The sequence below is a fragment of the Myotis davidii genome, unplaced genomic scaffold, assembly GCF_000327345.1.
Source record: "Myotis davidii unplaced genomic scaffold, ASM32734v1 scaffold363, whole genome shotgun sequence".
NCBI classification, from domain to species: Eukaryota; Metazoa; Chordata; class Mammalia; order Chiroptera; family Vespertilionidae; genus Myotis; species Myotis davidii.
The window spans coordinates 2,711,476-2,726,331 of NW_006294069.1; the positions used below are offsets into that span (position 1 = coordinate 2,711,476).

Here is a 14,856-nt window from a genome sequence, read left to right on the forward strand (position 1 = left end):
ACAGTTATGAAGTAGCAACGGAAATAATTTTATGGTTGGGTCACAACATGAGGAACTGTATTTAAAGGGCCAGAAGGTTGAGAACCACTGCCCTAGGGGGATCGAGCCTGTAACCCGGGCATGTGCTCTTGATGGGAATCCAACCCGGGACCCTTCAGTCTGCAGGCCAGTACTCTATCCACTGAGCCAAACCAGCTAGAGCTCTTCTTCCATCTTATTGTAGATGTTTTCCTTGCTTCTCCTCATGTTATTGGAGCTTGAGCAGAGCAGGTCTCATTTTGTCCACAGCCTGATTAGGACCACCTCAGTCCTCTCAGTGACCGCCTCTCTCCTGCCCTTGCTATCCACACAGTCCCTGGGCCTTTCCTGCCTGTTCCCGTCACTGTCTTGCCCTCTGACCTGCTCTCGGGCTGCCAGGGAGCCTCTCTCCTTTTCTTTGGTTGCAATCCCAGCATAACCCCAAAGGTTTAGGAGTAAGAATCTGGATGTGTTATTGTGGGAAATGTCTCTGATACACAGTAGTACAGAAGACAGTATATTGAACCTCGTGTACCCGTCACCCAGCTTCACCAATCGTGTTTCATCTACTCCTTCCAACCCCAGGTTATTTGGAAGCAATTCTCACATCACATATCATTTCTGGTTTTTCCTTTTTAAAAAAACTCCTGTCCAACTGGTGCCACTCAATTGGTTGAGCATCATCCCATGTACCGAAAGGTGGTGGGTTTGATTTTCAGTCAGGGTGCATACCCAGGTTGTGGGTTTGATCCCCAGTTAGGGTGCATATGGGAGGCAACCAATCGATGTGATATTTCTTTTCTCTCTCTCTCTCTCTCTCTCTCTCTCTCTCTCTCTTTCTATAAAATTAATTTTAAGAACTCCTCCCAGTTTGTTTGAGAGAAAGGCATAAGTTAACTCTCATCCCAGCACCTTTCTGGCCTCCCAGGCCCCCAGTCTGCACAGAGGTAGATGTACCTCCCCTCCCTCCCACAATCCCCTCTGGTGGAACAGCTGACAGAAGAATAGGATCCAGGCCACCTGCCTGATGCGGGTTTCTAGCCACTTAGATGGGAAGGGAGGCTGCTTCAAGCATGAGGGGGACAGGGATGGAAAAGATGCCTGAGTCACACCTCGCTGTCAAAGGTAAGGTGGGCGCACTTGTTTTGATTTACAGTCAGCCACTACCAACCGGGTAAGACATGTTCCCCAAAACAAAATGGCAGCCGTGATAGCAAGCTGTGGCCTCATTTCCACTGCTGGGCCCCTTCCCTGGGAACAGGTAAGGCTGTCCTCCTGTGAGGCATCTAAAGGCTTGTCCCGTCCTGTCTTTGTTTTCAGATGCAGTGGCAGAACGTGGAGCACGTTGGTGACCAGAGCCCCTATGTCACCTCTGTCATTCTGCACATTAAGCAGAACGTGCCCATCATCCGTGACAACCTGGCTTCAACACGGAAATACTTCACTCAGTTCTGCATTAAATTTGCAAAGTAAGTCCTGGAGCATTCTCATCGCTGGGTTATTTGGGGCCATGCTCATGATCCTGGTGTCCCCACCTCCAGCCAGGGCTTATTCTGGTTGCGGCAGGCAAACTAATTTTTTTGTACCCAAAAGAAGCATAGTCATAAATCCACTAAAGTCATAGATAGCAAGAACAGCAATGTGATCCCCAACCACGTCAAGGCAAATAGAAATGCGATGAGGGGATCCTGTTATTTGGAATTATGTGGAAATTACTATGTCCCCATCCCACGGTTTGAATAATTAAGATTCTTTTTCAGTGATTTCATATATACATTTTGTCTCCCCAATGAGATTATAAGCTTTTTAAGGGTAGGAACCATCAGTTCTGGTTGTTTTTTTTTTGACTCTTCTCTTCCTCCCTCATAGTAGCTATTACTGTGGCTCCAGAATTCATCCACTTGTGGATGTCCTTGAGTCCAGGGAAGGTACTAGAAATTAGGACGGGAGAGTCAGGGAGCAAGCACTGAGCTGATGTCTTCCTACCGCATCCTGGGGTGCGGCCGTTTCGGCTTGGTGTGTTGAAGCAGGGAAATAGTTTAGTCAGCGCCTGGCTGTAGCGCTCTTTCCCCCGAGACCAGATAACGCAGAGGGTCAGTGCCTCCTCTGACCAATTATCAAACAAGCACTTTGGCAAACTCCTCAGGAAAGGGCTTCAGGAAGGTCAGCCCAGTCCAAGCTACTGTATTTGGGTTGTTCTCATCCGAGTCCCGAAGGATGATTTAGGACTCCAAGTTTCTGTCCTCCCCAAATATCTCCCCGTTTGTATTCAATTAAGGCTTTTCTTCTCCCTCACAAATGAATCCCTAAGGAACAACAATTATGGAGTGGCTGTGGCGTCAGCTTCAGTTTCCAGTTTGTCCAGAAAAGATCGAGTGGCCTCTCCAGGGAGGCGTTAATGTTTGCAGTATGGCGATGGACGGGATTGACATTCCCTTCGCTCTCCGGGTGCTCATTACTGTGTGTTGAAAGTATGGCTGATAAATCATATGGTGACACTCCCCATAGCCCCTGCTAGAAACAGTGTATCTGTGAAAATTTACTGTGGCCAAAAATCTCCAGTGTGGTCGCACGGGGTCTGATTGAGCCAACGTTGAGTGAATTTACTCGGCTGGTCCCGGCACCAGTCTCACATTCTCTCAGAGCCCTTTATTTTATTACTAAGCCCATCCTGGGTGAGCTGGGAATAGGATGCCCATCTCTCACATCTGGAAAAGTTTAACCTGTGATCTAGAAAATGGCTTTCTGATTTAATCCGTGGTACCTTCTCATCCTTCTAGAATCCCAGTGGAAGATTAGAAATCTCAGAGGTGGGGGTTTCCCCAGCCAAGAGCAATAGCTGCCACCTCACCCTGCCCCCCCTCCAGGGGATGGAGAAGCACTTAGCAGTTACCCACCCCATTGCTGGTACTTTTCCTTAAAAAATATGTTCCTGGTCTCCCTATTTTCCTCACCCAACCCAGTAGACTAGCAGACAGAGCTAGTTCAAGGGTACAGCTGAAGCCTACTCTAGTGTAAAGTGACATAGGTTATATACTACGTGTACCATTGCAATTAGTCACGAATTCAGTCTCATTTTCTTATTTGGCCTGGCTCTGGTTTGAAGAATCCCTTCTAAATAGTCCCTATTCTCCCTCCTGATCAGCTATCTCTGGAGTTTAAGTTCCTTTCCCTTTAACTTCCTTTCCTCTCCCATCAATGCAAAGCTATGATGTTTTCTTTTGCCTCCATTTGGTCTCTGCAGCAACAGCCTTTCCTGGTTAGACATCGAGATCACCCCCCTGAGTCCTAGGTTTGGCTCAGTGGCTAGAGCGTTGGCCTGCAGACTGAAAGGGTCCCAGGTTCAGTTCTGAACAAGGGCATGTGCCTGGGTTGCGGGCTCAATCCCCAGTAGGGGACATGCCGGAGGCAGCCAATCAATGATTCTCTCTCATCATTGATGTTTCTATCACTCTGTCCCTCTCCCTTCTTCTCTGAAATCAATAAAAATGTATTTTTTTAAAAAAAAGAAGAAAAGCCCTGGCTGGTTTGGCTCAGTGGATAAGAGTGTTGGCCTGCGGACTGAAGGGTCCCAGGTTCGATTCTGGCCAAGGGCACATGCCTAGGTTGTGGGCTCAATCCCCAGTGGGGGGCTTGCAGGAGGCAGCCAATTAATGATTCTCTCTCATCATTGATGTTTCTATCTCTATCTCTCTCTCCCTCTCCCTTTCTCTCTAAAATCAATAAAAATATATTTTAAAAAAAGAAGAAGAAAAAAGATCACCCCCTTAATAGAAACTACTAAGTAACTTCTTGTCCGCTAAGCTGATTCTCCTCTGTTCAGTTATGGAGATAATAAGACAAATCTCTTTATAGTCATTGGGAGGATGAGATGAGAAGTCAGGTGTAAACTTCCTGATAGAGTGCTAGTACCAAGCTGACATTCAAAAAGTGGTAGCTGCTATCATTACTATTTAGTATTTATTCAACATGCATTCAGTGGAGTACCTGCTATGACTCAGTCACAGAATTAAGTGCTTTGACTTAATAGACATCGTCCCTATTTTCATTTGCCTTACAGTCAAGTAGAGGGAAACAGACATGTGAGCAAATAAAGTATAATAAAGTAGGTTAGATGTTAGATGAGAGGTCTGTGGACTCTAGATATGGTAGAAAGAATATAGTGACTGGGGAAAGGCTTTATAGAAGACATGTCCTTGAGCAGAGTCCAAGAGACGTATGTACACTGACCCACAAGGCCGTGGAGAAGAGCGTTCCAGGCAGAGGGAGTGGGATAAGCAACGGCACAGAGGCATTACGTAGCCCACAGAACTGTGGGATCTGCAAGTAGTTCAGCCAGCTGAAGCGTAGGGTGCTGAGCATGATGAGGTTGGAGACAGAGAGTCTAGACAACCAGGAAGGCCTTGTCTGCAACCCTACAAGAGTTTTGATCAGAGGAAGGTCTTGAAAATATTTGCATTTGAAATAAATCCCTTTGGCAGAAACGGATTAGAAAGGATGAGGCTGAAGGCTGGGAGACCAGTTAGGAAACAATGGAAAGAGCTCCAGTGAGAAAGGGCAGCAGCGTTGGGAGTGGTTGGAGGGGTGGATGTGGGAGTTTAGGGAAGAGCTGGTCGCTGATTGGATATTGGGGTTGGGAGCAGGGGAGCTGTCTCGGTAGCTCTCGGTTTCTGACTTGGGTGAGTGGGTAGATGAGATCCAGTCTGCTGAGCCTGGATTCCGGGGCGGGGCTGCGTGGTGGATGTGCTGGGGTTGAGGTGTCACTGGGCCATTCCAGCGGGATGTCCGGTAAGTCATTAGATACTAGAGCGGGCACAAGCGTACAGGAAAAGATGAAGAGAGATCAGAGAGGAAGGAAGTCACACGTCTGAGAGCAGCATTTAAAGAGTGAGAAGAGAGGTGCTAGCCAGCCTTTGTCTTAACCTACAAATCCTGCTTTGTTGCCATTGGGCCTCCTTTGGTCATGGGCCCTATGACACCTCCAGCTCTGTCACTCTGGAGCTGGCCTTGATTATAGGCATTTGTAGTTCGCACACTTTCCACTCTACCAGCACAACCAGCTTTCCCTACTCAGGCCTCTATAATTTTTTCTTAAAAGCCCCCCTGACCTACTAAAGTTTCATTGTCTTTTTCCCCAAACAAGCATCATTATTAGTTCACTTGACCCAGGTTGCCCTTCAATCCCCAGTCAGTTGGGGGAGATCATATAGTCTATTCCTGATCTGACAGTTATTCCCCTAACAATTACTTCCTGTTTTTATATTTAAGAGCCCATAACTACCTCATGTATATGTCACTGTCATATCTGTTAGGATGTTTTCAGTTACTGGTAATAGAAGCTCTGACTCGAACTGATGCATACAGAAGGTGACCTTTCTATTCCATATAAATGCAAGGATGGTTGGTGCAGTGGCTCAGCAGTGTCATTAAGGACCAGGTTCTTTACCCTACTCTGCTCTCCTTGGGATTGGCTTCATCTTCAGAATGGTGGCAAAATGGCTGCTTTCATAAACAAATACAAGAATACCCTAAAGAAGGAGAGAGTCTTGCCTCAGCCATGCAGTAAAACCCTTCCCTCCAGCCTGATTGGGCCTGCTTAGAGCATGTTTCCATCTCAGGACCAACAACAGTTACCAAGGGAATCCCACACTCTGACTGACTGGGCTCACTAGAATTCAGCTCTGTAGTTTAGGAGGGATCAGCTTTCCCCTGGCATCCCAAGGCCATGTGCACCTAAATACAACCAGGGCTTTGGCTGGGAAGAAAAAGAAAGCAGTGGATGCTGGTAGGCCACAGACTTGTCTCCTTGGTTTCTCAGTTCCCTGATGGAAGGAAGTGGTGCCTTGAATTTTTTTTCTACAGTTCTTTACAGAAGACAGAATAAGCCTAATTTGTCACTTCTTTTTTATCCACAGCTCCTTCATTCCCAAGTTCATCACCCACCTCTTCAAATGCAAGCCAATTAGCATGGTGGGAGCAGAACAGGTGAGATGAAATTGGTGTAGGGTCTTTCTTTATGGCTTTGGTCGTAGATCCAACACATATCTTCCTAGTACAGATCTGCTCTGGAAAAATGAAATTGCTGATTTTCCCTAATTGGGCATTGATGGCTTAATTCAGTCATCTGTTTATTTTAAAAACTAGAGGCCTAGTGCACGAAATTCGTGTACTGGAGGGGGGTTGTCCCTCAGCCCTGCCTGCACCCTCTCCAATCTGGGACCCCTTGGGGGATGTCCAACTGCCGGTTTAGGCCTGATCCCACAGTCGGACATCCCTCTCACAATCCGGGACTGCTGGCTCCCAACTACTCACCTGCCTGTTTGCCCCTAACTGCTTCTACCTGCCAGCCTGATCACCCTAACTGCCCTTCCCTGCTGGCCATCTTGTGACGACGTGGGGGCGTCCATCTTGTGTGAGGGCATGATGGTCAATTTGCATATTACATCTTTATTATATAGGCTTTTTGTTGAGCAGCTACCAAGTACCCAGGCATTGTTCTAGGTACAGGGTTAATTCCACAGTGAACAAGACAGAAAAGATCTCACCTTTATGATATTTGCATTCTAGTAAGAAAAGACAGATAATGTACAGTTTAACAAGAAATTAGAAGGTAAGTATGCTAAAGGGTATAAAACTAAGTTATGTGAAAGAATATCTGGAGCTTGAGAAGTACGAGGCAAAGTCCAGGCGGAGGGAGCAGCAGAGACTTGGATGATTTTGGATCTCGTGCTGGGGCCGAGACCACTTGAGAGTAGCAAAGAAAGGCTTATCTTTTTGGTACTGAGAATCTCTGTCCACCTCCCCCAGAAGCCTTCCTTGATTAGCCTACTTCATTCACCTGGATGCTGTGCCTCAAGACATCTCTTCATAGGCTGTATCAGCTCAGCACTAATGAACTGAGTTATAAGCTACAGCAAAGTCATCTCTTTTCAACTCCCACCTACTCAGATTGCCTGAAGTGTGAGCAGTTTGAGGTCAGAGAGCAGTTTAAGCTACTGTTAAAGAAACAATAATATTCAGCCCCTAATTCTCTAAAAAACATCTACTTAGATGCACACTATTCATATACTGATCATAAATGATTCTCATATATTCATTGAAATAAATCCTCTCCAGGCCTCTGCCTAGCAATACTTAGTGAACCTATTTCAGTTACTTTTTTATATTTGAAAGAACTCAAACTACATTTTTAAGTAAGAAGTTTCTATAATTCAAGCCGTTTCTAGAACTCCTGCTCTTCCATCAGATTAGTCACCTTGGTAGAGGCTCAGCCCTCTCCCAGCTCAGTGACTTGCCCTCACATTGGGCTCTTGGCTGTGCTGGTCCAGCATGCCTCAGGAAGACGGCAAGTTGGCATGTGCCCCAGTGCATCATGGGTCTCATGAAGCATCAAAGCCAGAGATGTGATCTCTGTGAATATCAGGAATCTCTCGAATCTGATAAGTTCTGTATTCTTTGTGAGCGAGTGGCCTTCCTAGGTTATGAAAAGGCAGAATGGTGTGAGCATTAAGGTCATGAACTCCAGAATCACAGAGGTCTGAGGCTGAATCCTGTCTGTAGCGTAGCAGCTGCTTGTCCTTAGGCGAGTTCCTTAACCTCCCAGCACTTTAGAGTTCTCATCTATAAGATGGGGATAATCCTAGTACCGCCGCCCAGGGTGGTTACAGGGATTAAACAGGTAACGCACCTAAAGTGCTTGGCCCAGTGTCTGGCAGGGGACAAGCCCTCAACACATGCCAGCTCTTACTGAGTTAAGCTTCCTCAGACCAGGGACATGACTTTGTTTCTGCTTTCATTTCCCACCTCCCTGCAGAGTAGCATAGCCAATGTTTGCTGGCTGTCTGGCCGGCCAGCTTTGACCAGAGTCAAAAGTAAAGGGGTGGGCAAAAGAAGGTTTACAGTTGTAATACAATAATTAATAAATAATAACACAAGAATAAGCTGTTTTACGTCCTCACAACGGTAAACCTACATTTGCCCCACCCTGTATTGTCTCAGAAAAATGTCCTGGGAGGTTGCATGGATCCCGACACTGGCTGTGTCTGTAGCGTGTCAGTGACTCTTGCGTGTCATAAGCATAGAACTAATTCTCTCCAATAGAAACAGCAGCCTAATGGCCCAACATGTTGTCTCATTAGCACATGGTTCATTAGCTCATGGTTACTGGGAATTGATTCTGCTCACCTCACTGTTGTGTGTAATCAGAGAGGATGCTGGGCGATTAGATCGGTGTATCTGGAAGAGGCTTCAGCATTCTCAGTTACGGGGTTTCTGTCTCAGACATGATGAAGCCACTGGGACACATTTGACTCGTTGGGAACATGTTCCCAGAGAGTGCAGCTTCGCCCAGGCCTTGCTAGCTGACTTAGTGTCTGATAACGATGGTATTTTCATATCGTCACATAAATCCAATATCATATCTATTTTCCCCAGACTTTCTCTTCTTTAAAAAGTATGTTAAAATAATCAGCTCAGTTTCAAAGCTCGTATCTTCAGAAGAATATCAATTTAGCCAGTCTTGACTCCTGCTTTGAGATATGAATGAGAAAACCATCTGTGAAAGTGGAGTTTTACTTTCTCAGACAAATACGAGTGGGTGGTAAGGAGCCTGGGCCTCAGCAGGCCCAGCCTGGGGGAGGGCATGGGTGGGAACGAAAGGGCAGCGTGGTCCTCAGAGGAGTCCTGTGTCAAGTTCAGGTTTCACTGGGTCCGTGCTGGCCCTGAATGTCTGGGCTTAAAAATCCAAGCAGTCGTGTAGCCAGAGGTCTGATCACTCAGGCAGCAGAACCACAGGAATCAAGAAGTTAACAAAGAGGTGGTCAAAGGCTGAGGCCTTTGAACACGTCCTGCCTCAGGTCTTGTAGTGGCTGGAATCCAACCTTTAATAAAAGCTGTGAAATGCAAAGCTAAGGTTTAGTCCAGTCTCGGCTGCCTCTGCTTCCCCACACAGGTACTGCCCCTACATTTAGATTCTGCTGTAATGCTTGTGCTGAACACAGGGACGGAGACATTTCCCTCCTCTTCATTCTCTCCCTGATCACTGTGAAAGCGGATTCTTTATCTGGGGCCCTAGAGTCCTCTTGAGCAATTGCAAGGGCATGTAGAACTGAACCATACTGGTATTTGTGATGCTTCTTGCTAGTTGTGATTTTCAGAGAATCTTGTGGGATTCGCAGGGTCATTAATTAGTCTTATGGCCGTGGTATCTATGACTGAGTGCACAGCAGAAAGGGAATCCATTCGCAAAACTTACCATGGAGGAAGCAGCACTATATGGTGTAGGGCAGAGAACCCTGAGGCGTGGGGTCCAGTGCTCCCTCTGCTGTTAATGGTCCCTTTGATCAAAGCAGTTGCTTCTCTGCTTTGAGCTCAGGTTCTTTGTGTTCAGATAAGAGCACTGAACCACACACTCTCATACGCCCTCCTAGTCTGTCATAAGATGAGTCTAAATATTTAAAGCAACATTATTCATGTCTGCGAAGTTACCTCATTTTCCTTTGTGTTATCTTTATATCTTATATTGACTTTTTATTGTGGTAAAACATAGAATTTACCATTTTAGCCATTTCTAAGTGTACAGTTCGGTAGTATTAAGTACATTCACATTGTTGTTTCACCATCCCCACCTCCAGACCTTTTTCATCTTCTCAGACTGCAACTCCATTCCCATTAAACACAGACTCCCATTCTGCCCTCCCCCACCTCCTTGCAAACACCATTCTCCTTTCTGTCTCTGTGACTATGACTGCTCTAGGAACCTCATATAAGTAAATCATATAATGTCTGTCCTATGGTGTCTGGCTTATTTCACTTAGCATGTCATCAGGGTTTATCCATGTTGTAATATGTTTCAGAATTTTCTTTTTATGGCTGAATAATATTCCATTTGATCATACTCACTTTTAAATTCACATAATTCAAAACCATAGGTAAAAAATATGTTTAGAGAAAATTTTAGACATTTTTTAAAAGCCCAAGCACCAAGGACAGAGAAAGGAGAATCAGGTGATTGTACACATGGCAGGTGGAAAAATGAGCAAGTACGATGGTTATTCTCAGGTTCAGTTCTTCTCAGTAAATCTCCAGGTGGCAGAGTGTTTTTAAGCACTCTTTTAACAAAACAAAACATGGATTGATAAAATTTAATTCCCATATTCACGACAGATTTAAAAAATCTTAAACTAGAGACACAAGGAAACTGTTAAATCTGATAAACAGTAAAATACAAAAATCTTAGGAGAGGGTGTGGATTACATGGGTAAATTCATTTGTCAAGATTGTAAAATTAAGAATTGTGGGGTAAGGAAGCAGCCACTGGTAAGGCACAAGCGTGGTCATGTGGTTGCTGGTCACTGCTGCCACCCTTCCCGCCCTGTTCTTTTTCTGGTTGGTCCAACTGGTTCCTCGAGCGCCCAGCAGAGACTGAGGGAGAGAACAGGGCTGGGAAGAAAAGAAAAGAATTGTGGGTAAATAAAATACACATATAGTAAACACAGGATTATTTTACATTGGGAATCTCTTAAGACTTGCTGAACATACAATTCATATTTCAAGGATTGCAGTATTCTATTTTTACATTTTTCATTAAAGGTATTTTTTTTTAAAAAAACTCTAAAATAAAAAAGAATTGTACATTTCAATGTATGTAAGTTTTACCTCAAAACTTGGCCCATCCGTTTATCATATCTTGCACTGTCTGTTCTGTGCTTCCTCATTGAAGAACTTTGCAATACATATGGTTCTTTAGCTTCTAGGAGTATGCCTTCATCTTATCTACTCAAGCTTTTCATCACTACCAATAGTTATCGTGTCCCCCCAAAAGTAGGTGGTGCATGAGGAAGTAAACCCCTCAAAGCTTTCCGTTGCTGGGTAATGATGACCTTTCCCAAGCATAGCCCTGGCCAGCCCTGTACCCCAGTAGCCCTTTAAAAACATGAGCCACTACCCCCAAAATTATCTCTAATACTCCAACAAATTTGGCCAATGGCCCCCTCTTGCTCAGTGCCTCATGCCAAAGGAGATGAACTCTTAGCTATTTTCAAATATAACAATCAGCAGATTTTCAAGATAAATGGGGTCTTTCACCTTCACTTCCCACAGACAACTGGTCTGTCAGACTAGGTCCTGCCTTTTCTGGCTGCATTGCTTTATGTAAAACCTAAGACCAAGATTTCTCTCGCTTCAGCTGTCTGGTGTGGACAGAATTTTATTGGTCGGCCAAGAATTGCAAATTGTCATATTTCCAGGTATGGGAGACGGTAGAAAATTATGTCTGGTTCATTCAAAACGCTTTCTGTCATAAATAAGTCTCTGTAGTTTTTTGTGTATATATCTCTGAGAAGTAGAAAGTATAGAAAAAATAGAAAGTTTCCCATTAAGTTTTTAAATATAATCATTGATTTTCTTTCCTATCAACAAAAGAAATATTTTCAGTTAACAAAAGTATAGAAAATGTCAGGCATACCAGCTCACCACTCAGTCACATCTTAATACGCTTCCACATTTGCTCTAGATTTGTTTTATATAAAGTAAAATCACCACAGTTATTGCTGAAGCCCCCGGGGACCCTATCCTGCCATTCCCCTCCCTGCATACCCAGAGGTAACTACTCTTCTGATTTTGATTTTTATCATTCCCATATGTGTTTTGATATGTTACATATACATTCACAAATGATATTTTTGTTTTACATATATTTGAACTTTATAAAAATGGTACTTTGTATATCATTTCCCCACTTGCTTTGTTTTGCCCAACATAATGTTTTTTGAGATTTAACCATGTTGATATATGTTGTTTGAGTTCATTCATTTTAATTCCAGTATCATTCCATTGCATGAATGTGCCACCATTTGTTTATCCATTCTACTGTTGATGGATATTTTTAGGTTATTTCCAGTCTTTTGCTTTTACGAACAGTGGATGCAGGAAATATTTTTTAACATGGGCAAGAATTTCTCTAAAGGATATGGGTGCTGTGTTGTGGGTTATGTACAACTTCAAATTGTGTGTGTGTATTACTGAATTTTACCCTAAGTGCTTTAATTAATTTATACTCTCACCGTAGTATGAATTTTCTTATACTATATCCATGCCAACACTTGGTATTATCAACCTTTTACTTTTTCCTATCTGATGAGTATGAAATGGTATACAATTGTGGTTTTAATTTGCACTTACTGGATTATTGATAAGGTTAACTATTATTTCACATGCCTTGTGAACACCTGAGTTTCTGTTTTTGTGAATTGTCTCTTCAGATCTTTGCCCCATTATTGTTGTTACTGTTGCTTTGGGGTTTGCTGATATTTTATGGGTTTACTAAAACCTGTGTGTGTCTTGAATATTATTTCTTTGCCGGTATTGCAAATACTGTCTCCCAGTTTCTGCTTTTACTTTATTTTGATACAGACTTATTTTAAGTAGATTTTTCCATCTTTCCTTTGTTTCACATTCTTCTCTACCCATAGTAATAAAAATAATCTTTATTTTCTTCTTAAAGTTTGTCTTTTTATATCTGGGTGCTTGATCTATCGGGAATTTAGCTTACTCATTCTTTTCTCTTCTTTTTTTAGTATATTCTTATTGATTTCAGAGAGGAAGAGAGAGAGAAACATCAATGATGAGAGAGAATCATTGATGGGCTGCCTCCTGCACGCCCCACACTGGGGATTGAGCCTGCAACCTGGGCATGTGCCCTGACCGGGAATCGAACCATGACCTGGTTCATAGATTGACGCTCAACCACTGACCCATGCTGGCCTGGCTTACTCATTCTTTAGAGACATGTACAGGGTCACCTCTGAGGAAGAGAGTGGCTCTGGGAACTGTTCTAACGTTGAGCTCTTTGTGTGGGCCGAGGGCAGCCTACACTCATCTCTCCTCTGCACACTTGAGTACCTTTCTCTGTGGGCCTACGGCCTTTTCAAAAAGCAAATACTAGGAAAGTAAGAATTTCCATATCTGGAAACCTAGAAAAATCCAAATGCCCTAGCACTTTCCTGGTCTGCAGTTGAATGACCTACAGAGTTTAGGGCATTGGCCACATTACTACGTGAAATTGCTCTTTCTTTAGTGTATCTTCCTCACCATTTTTTAAAATTGAGGCTTTTTTTTGGCAGAAGTTTAAGGTTCACAGCTAAATTGAGGGGCAGGTACAGAGTTCCCGTCTACCCTCTGCCCCACATAGTCTCTTCCATTATCAGCGTCCTCAACTGAGTGGTGCATTTGTTGCAGTTGATGCGCCTACCGGAAACATCATTATTAACGCAGAGTCTATAGTTTACATTAGGGTCCACTTAGTGTTGTACATTCTATGAGTTGGACAAATGTATAATGATGTATCCACTGTTATAGCATCGTATAGGGTAGCTTCACTGCTCTCAAAATCCTCTGTGCTCCACCTGTTTGTCTCACCCACCATCCCCAACTCCTGGCAACCACTGATCTTTTTACTGTCTCCATAGTTTTGCCTTTTCCAGGGTGTCATAGTTGGGATCATACAGTATATACCCTTTTCAGACTGGCTTCTTTCATTTAGCAACATGCATTTAAGATTCCTCCATGTCTTTTCATGACTGCACTGTTTTTTAAAGAGCAGAATAATATTCTGTTTTCTGGATGTACCACAATCTATCCATTCAGCTACTGAAGGACATCTTGGTTCTGGCAGTTACGAATAAAGCTATTAAAAATCTCTGTGTGCAGATTTTATGGGGACATAAGTTTTCAACTCCTTTGAGTCTCTCCCTAGGAGCAGGATCGCTGAGTAACAGTCCTGTTTCGGATGTGCCTTTTGCAGATGTGTCCCCAGTCCGTAGCTTGCCTTCTCGTGCCCTCGGCAGTGTCTTTTGCAGAGGATAACTTCTTCATTTCAGTGAAGTCCAGCCTACCAGTTATTTCTTTCATGGGTCATGGCTTTGAGGTTATATCTAAAAAGTCATCACCATACCCAAGGTCATCTACGTTTTCTCCTCTGTGATCCACTTTGAATTAATTTCTGTGAAGGGTGTAAGATCTCTTCTTTTTTTTCTTTCTATTTTTTTCTTTTTTGCATGCAGTTGTCCAGTTGTTCCCGGAGCATTTGCTGAAAAGACTGTCTGCTCCATTGTCTTGCCTTGCTCCTTTGTGAAAGATTAGCTGACTATATTAGCGGGGTCTGTTTCTGGGCTCTCTGTTCTGCTCTGTTGATCTGTTTGTCTATTCTTGCACCAATAACATACTGTCTTAACTACTGTACCTTTATAATAAGTTTTGAAGTCAAGGTAATGTCAGTTCTCCAACTTTGTTCTTCTCCTTCAATATTGTATTGGGTTTTGGGGTCTTTTGTATCTCCATATAAACTTCAGAATCAGTTTGTCAATACATCACCATATTTTGAGAGTAATATTTCCATTTAACTTATTCCAAGTAAAACATTAATATGTTCTCCAAATTTTATACTATTATCAAAAGTATAATCACCATGACCATTCAGTGTCTACCTAGTCATTAGTTCTCCTGTCTGTAAGAAAATGCAGGGAGAATGAGCACCTGTGAGTGTCCTAACGCCCAGGGGTCCCTTTTCATCCCTGCTTGATATTGCTATGCAAGGCTTTCCTAGAGGAGCCAGCAGTGCAGATAGAGCAAGCCTTGTCCTGAACATAAGATTGGCCATCAGAGTTGTGGTGGTGGTGACGAGACTGTCACCCCACTGCTACCTTGTCTGGTTGGTGGGCATGCGATTCCATTCTCCTAGACCAGTGGTCAGCAAACTGCAGCTCGGCAAACTGCGGCTCATGAGCCACATGTGGCTCTTTGGCCCCTTGAGTGTGGCTCTTCCACAAAATACCAACTTCT

General features: G+C 43.7%; 1 protein-coding gene across 2 annotated transcripts in view; it reads left to right on the forward strand.

Moving 5' to 3' along the window:
- The window catches only part of VPS53 (VPS53 GARP complex subunit), a 151,594-nt gene that overhangs the window by 130,554 nt on the left and 6,184 nt on the right, over positions 1-14,856 (forward strand). The window contains exons 18-19 of one of the 2 annotated variants that reach the window (XM_006768080.2): positions 1,339-1,487; positions 5,934-6,003. In XM_006768080.2, the coding sequence (XP_006768143.1) occupies positions 1,339-1,487; positions 5,934-6,003 (219 nt within the window). Of the gene's footprint in view, positions 1-1,338; positions 1,488-2,329; positions 2,484-5,933; positions 6,004-14,856 lie in introns of those variants that run through there. The other variant, XM_015566769.1, reaches the window with a different exon arrangement.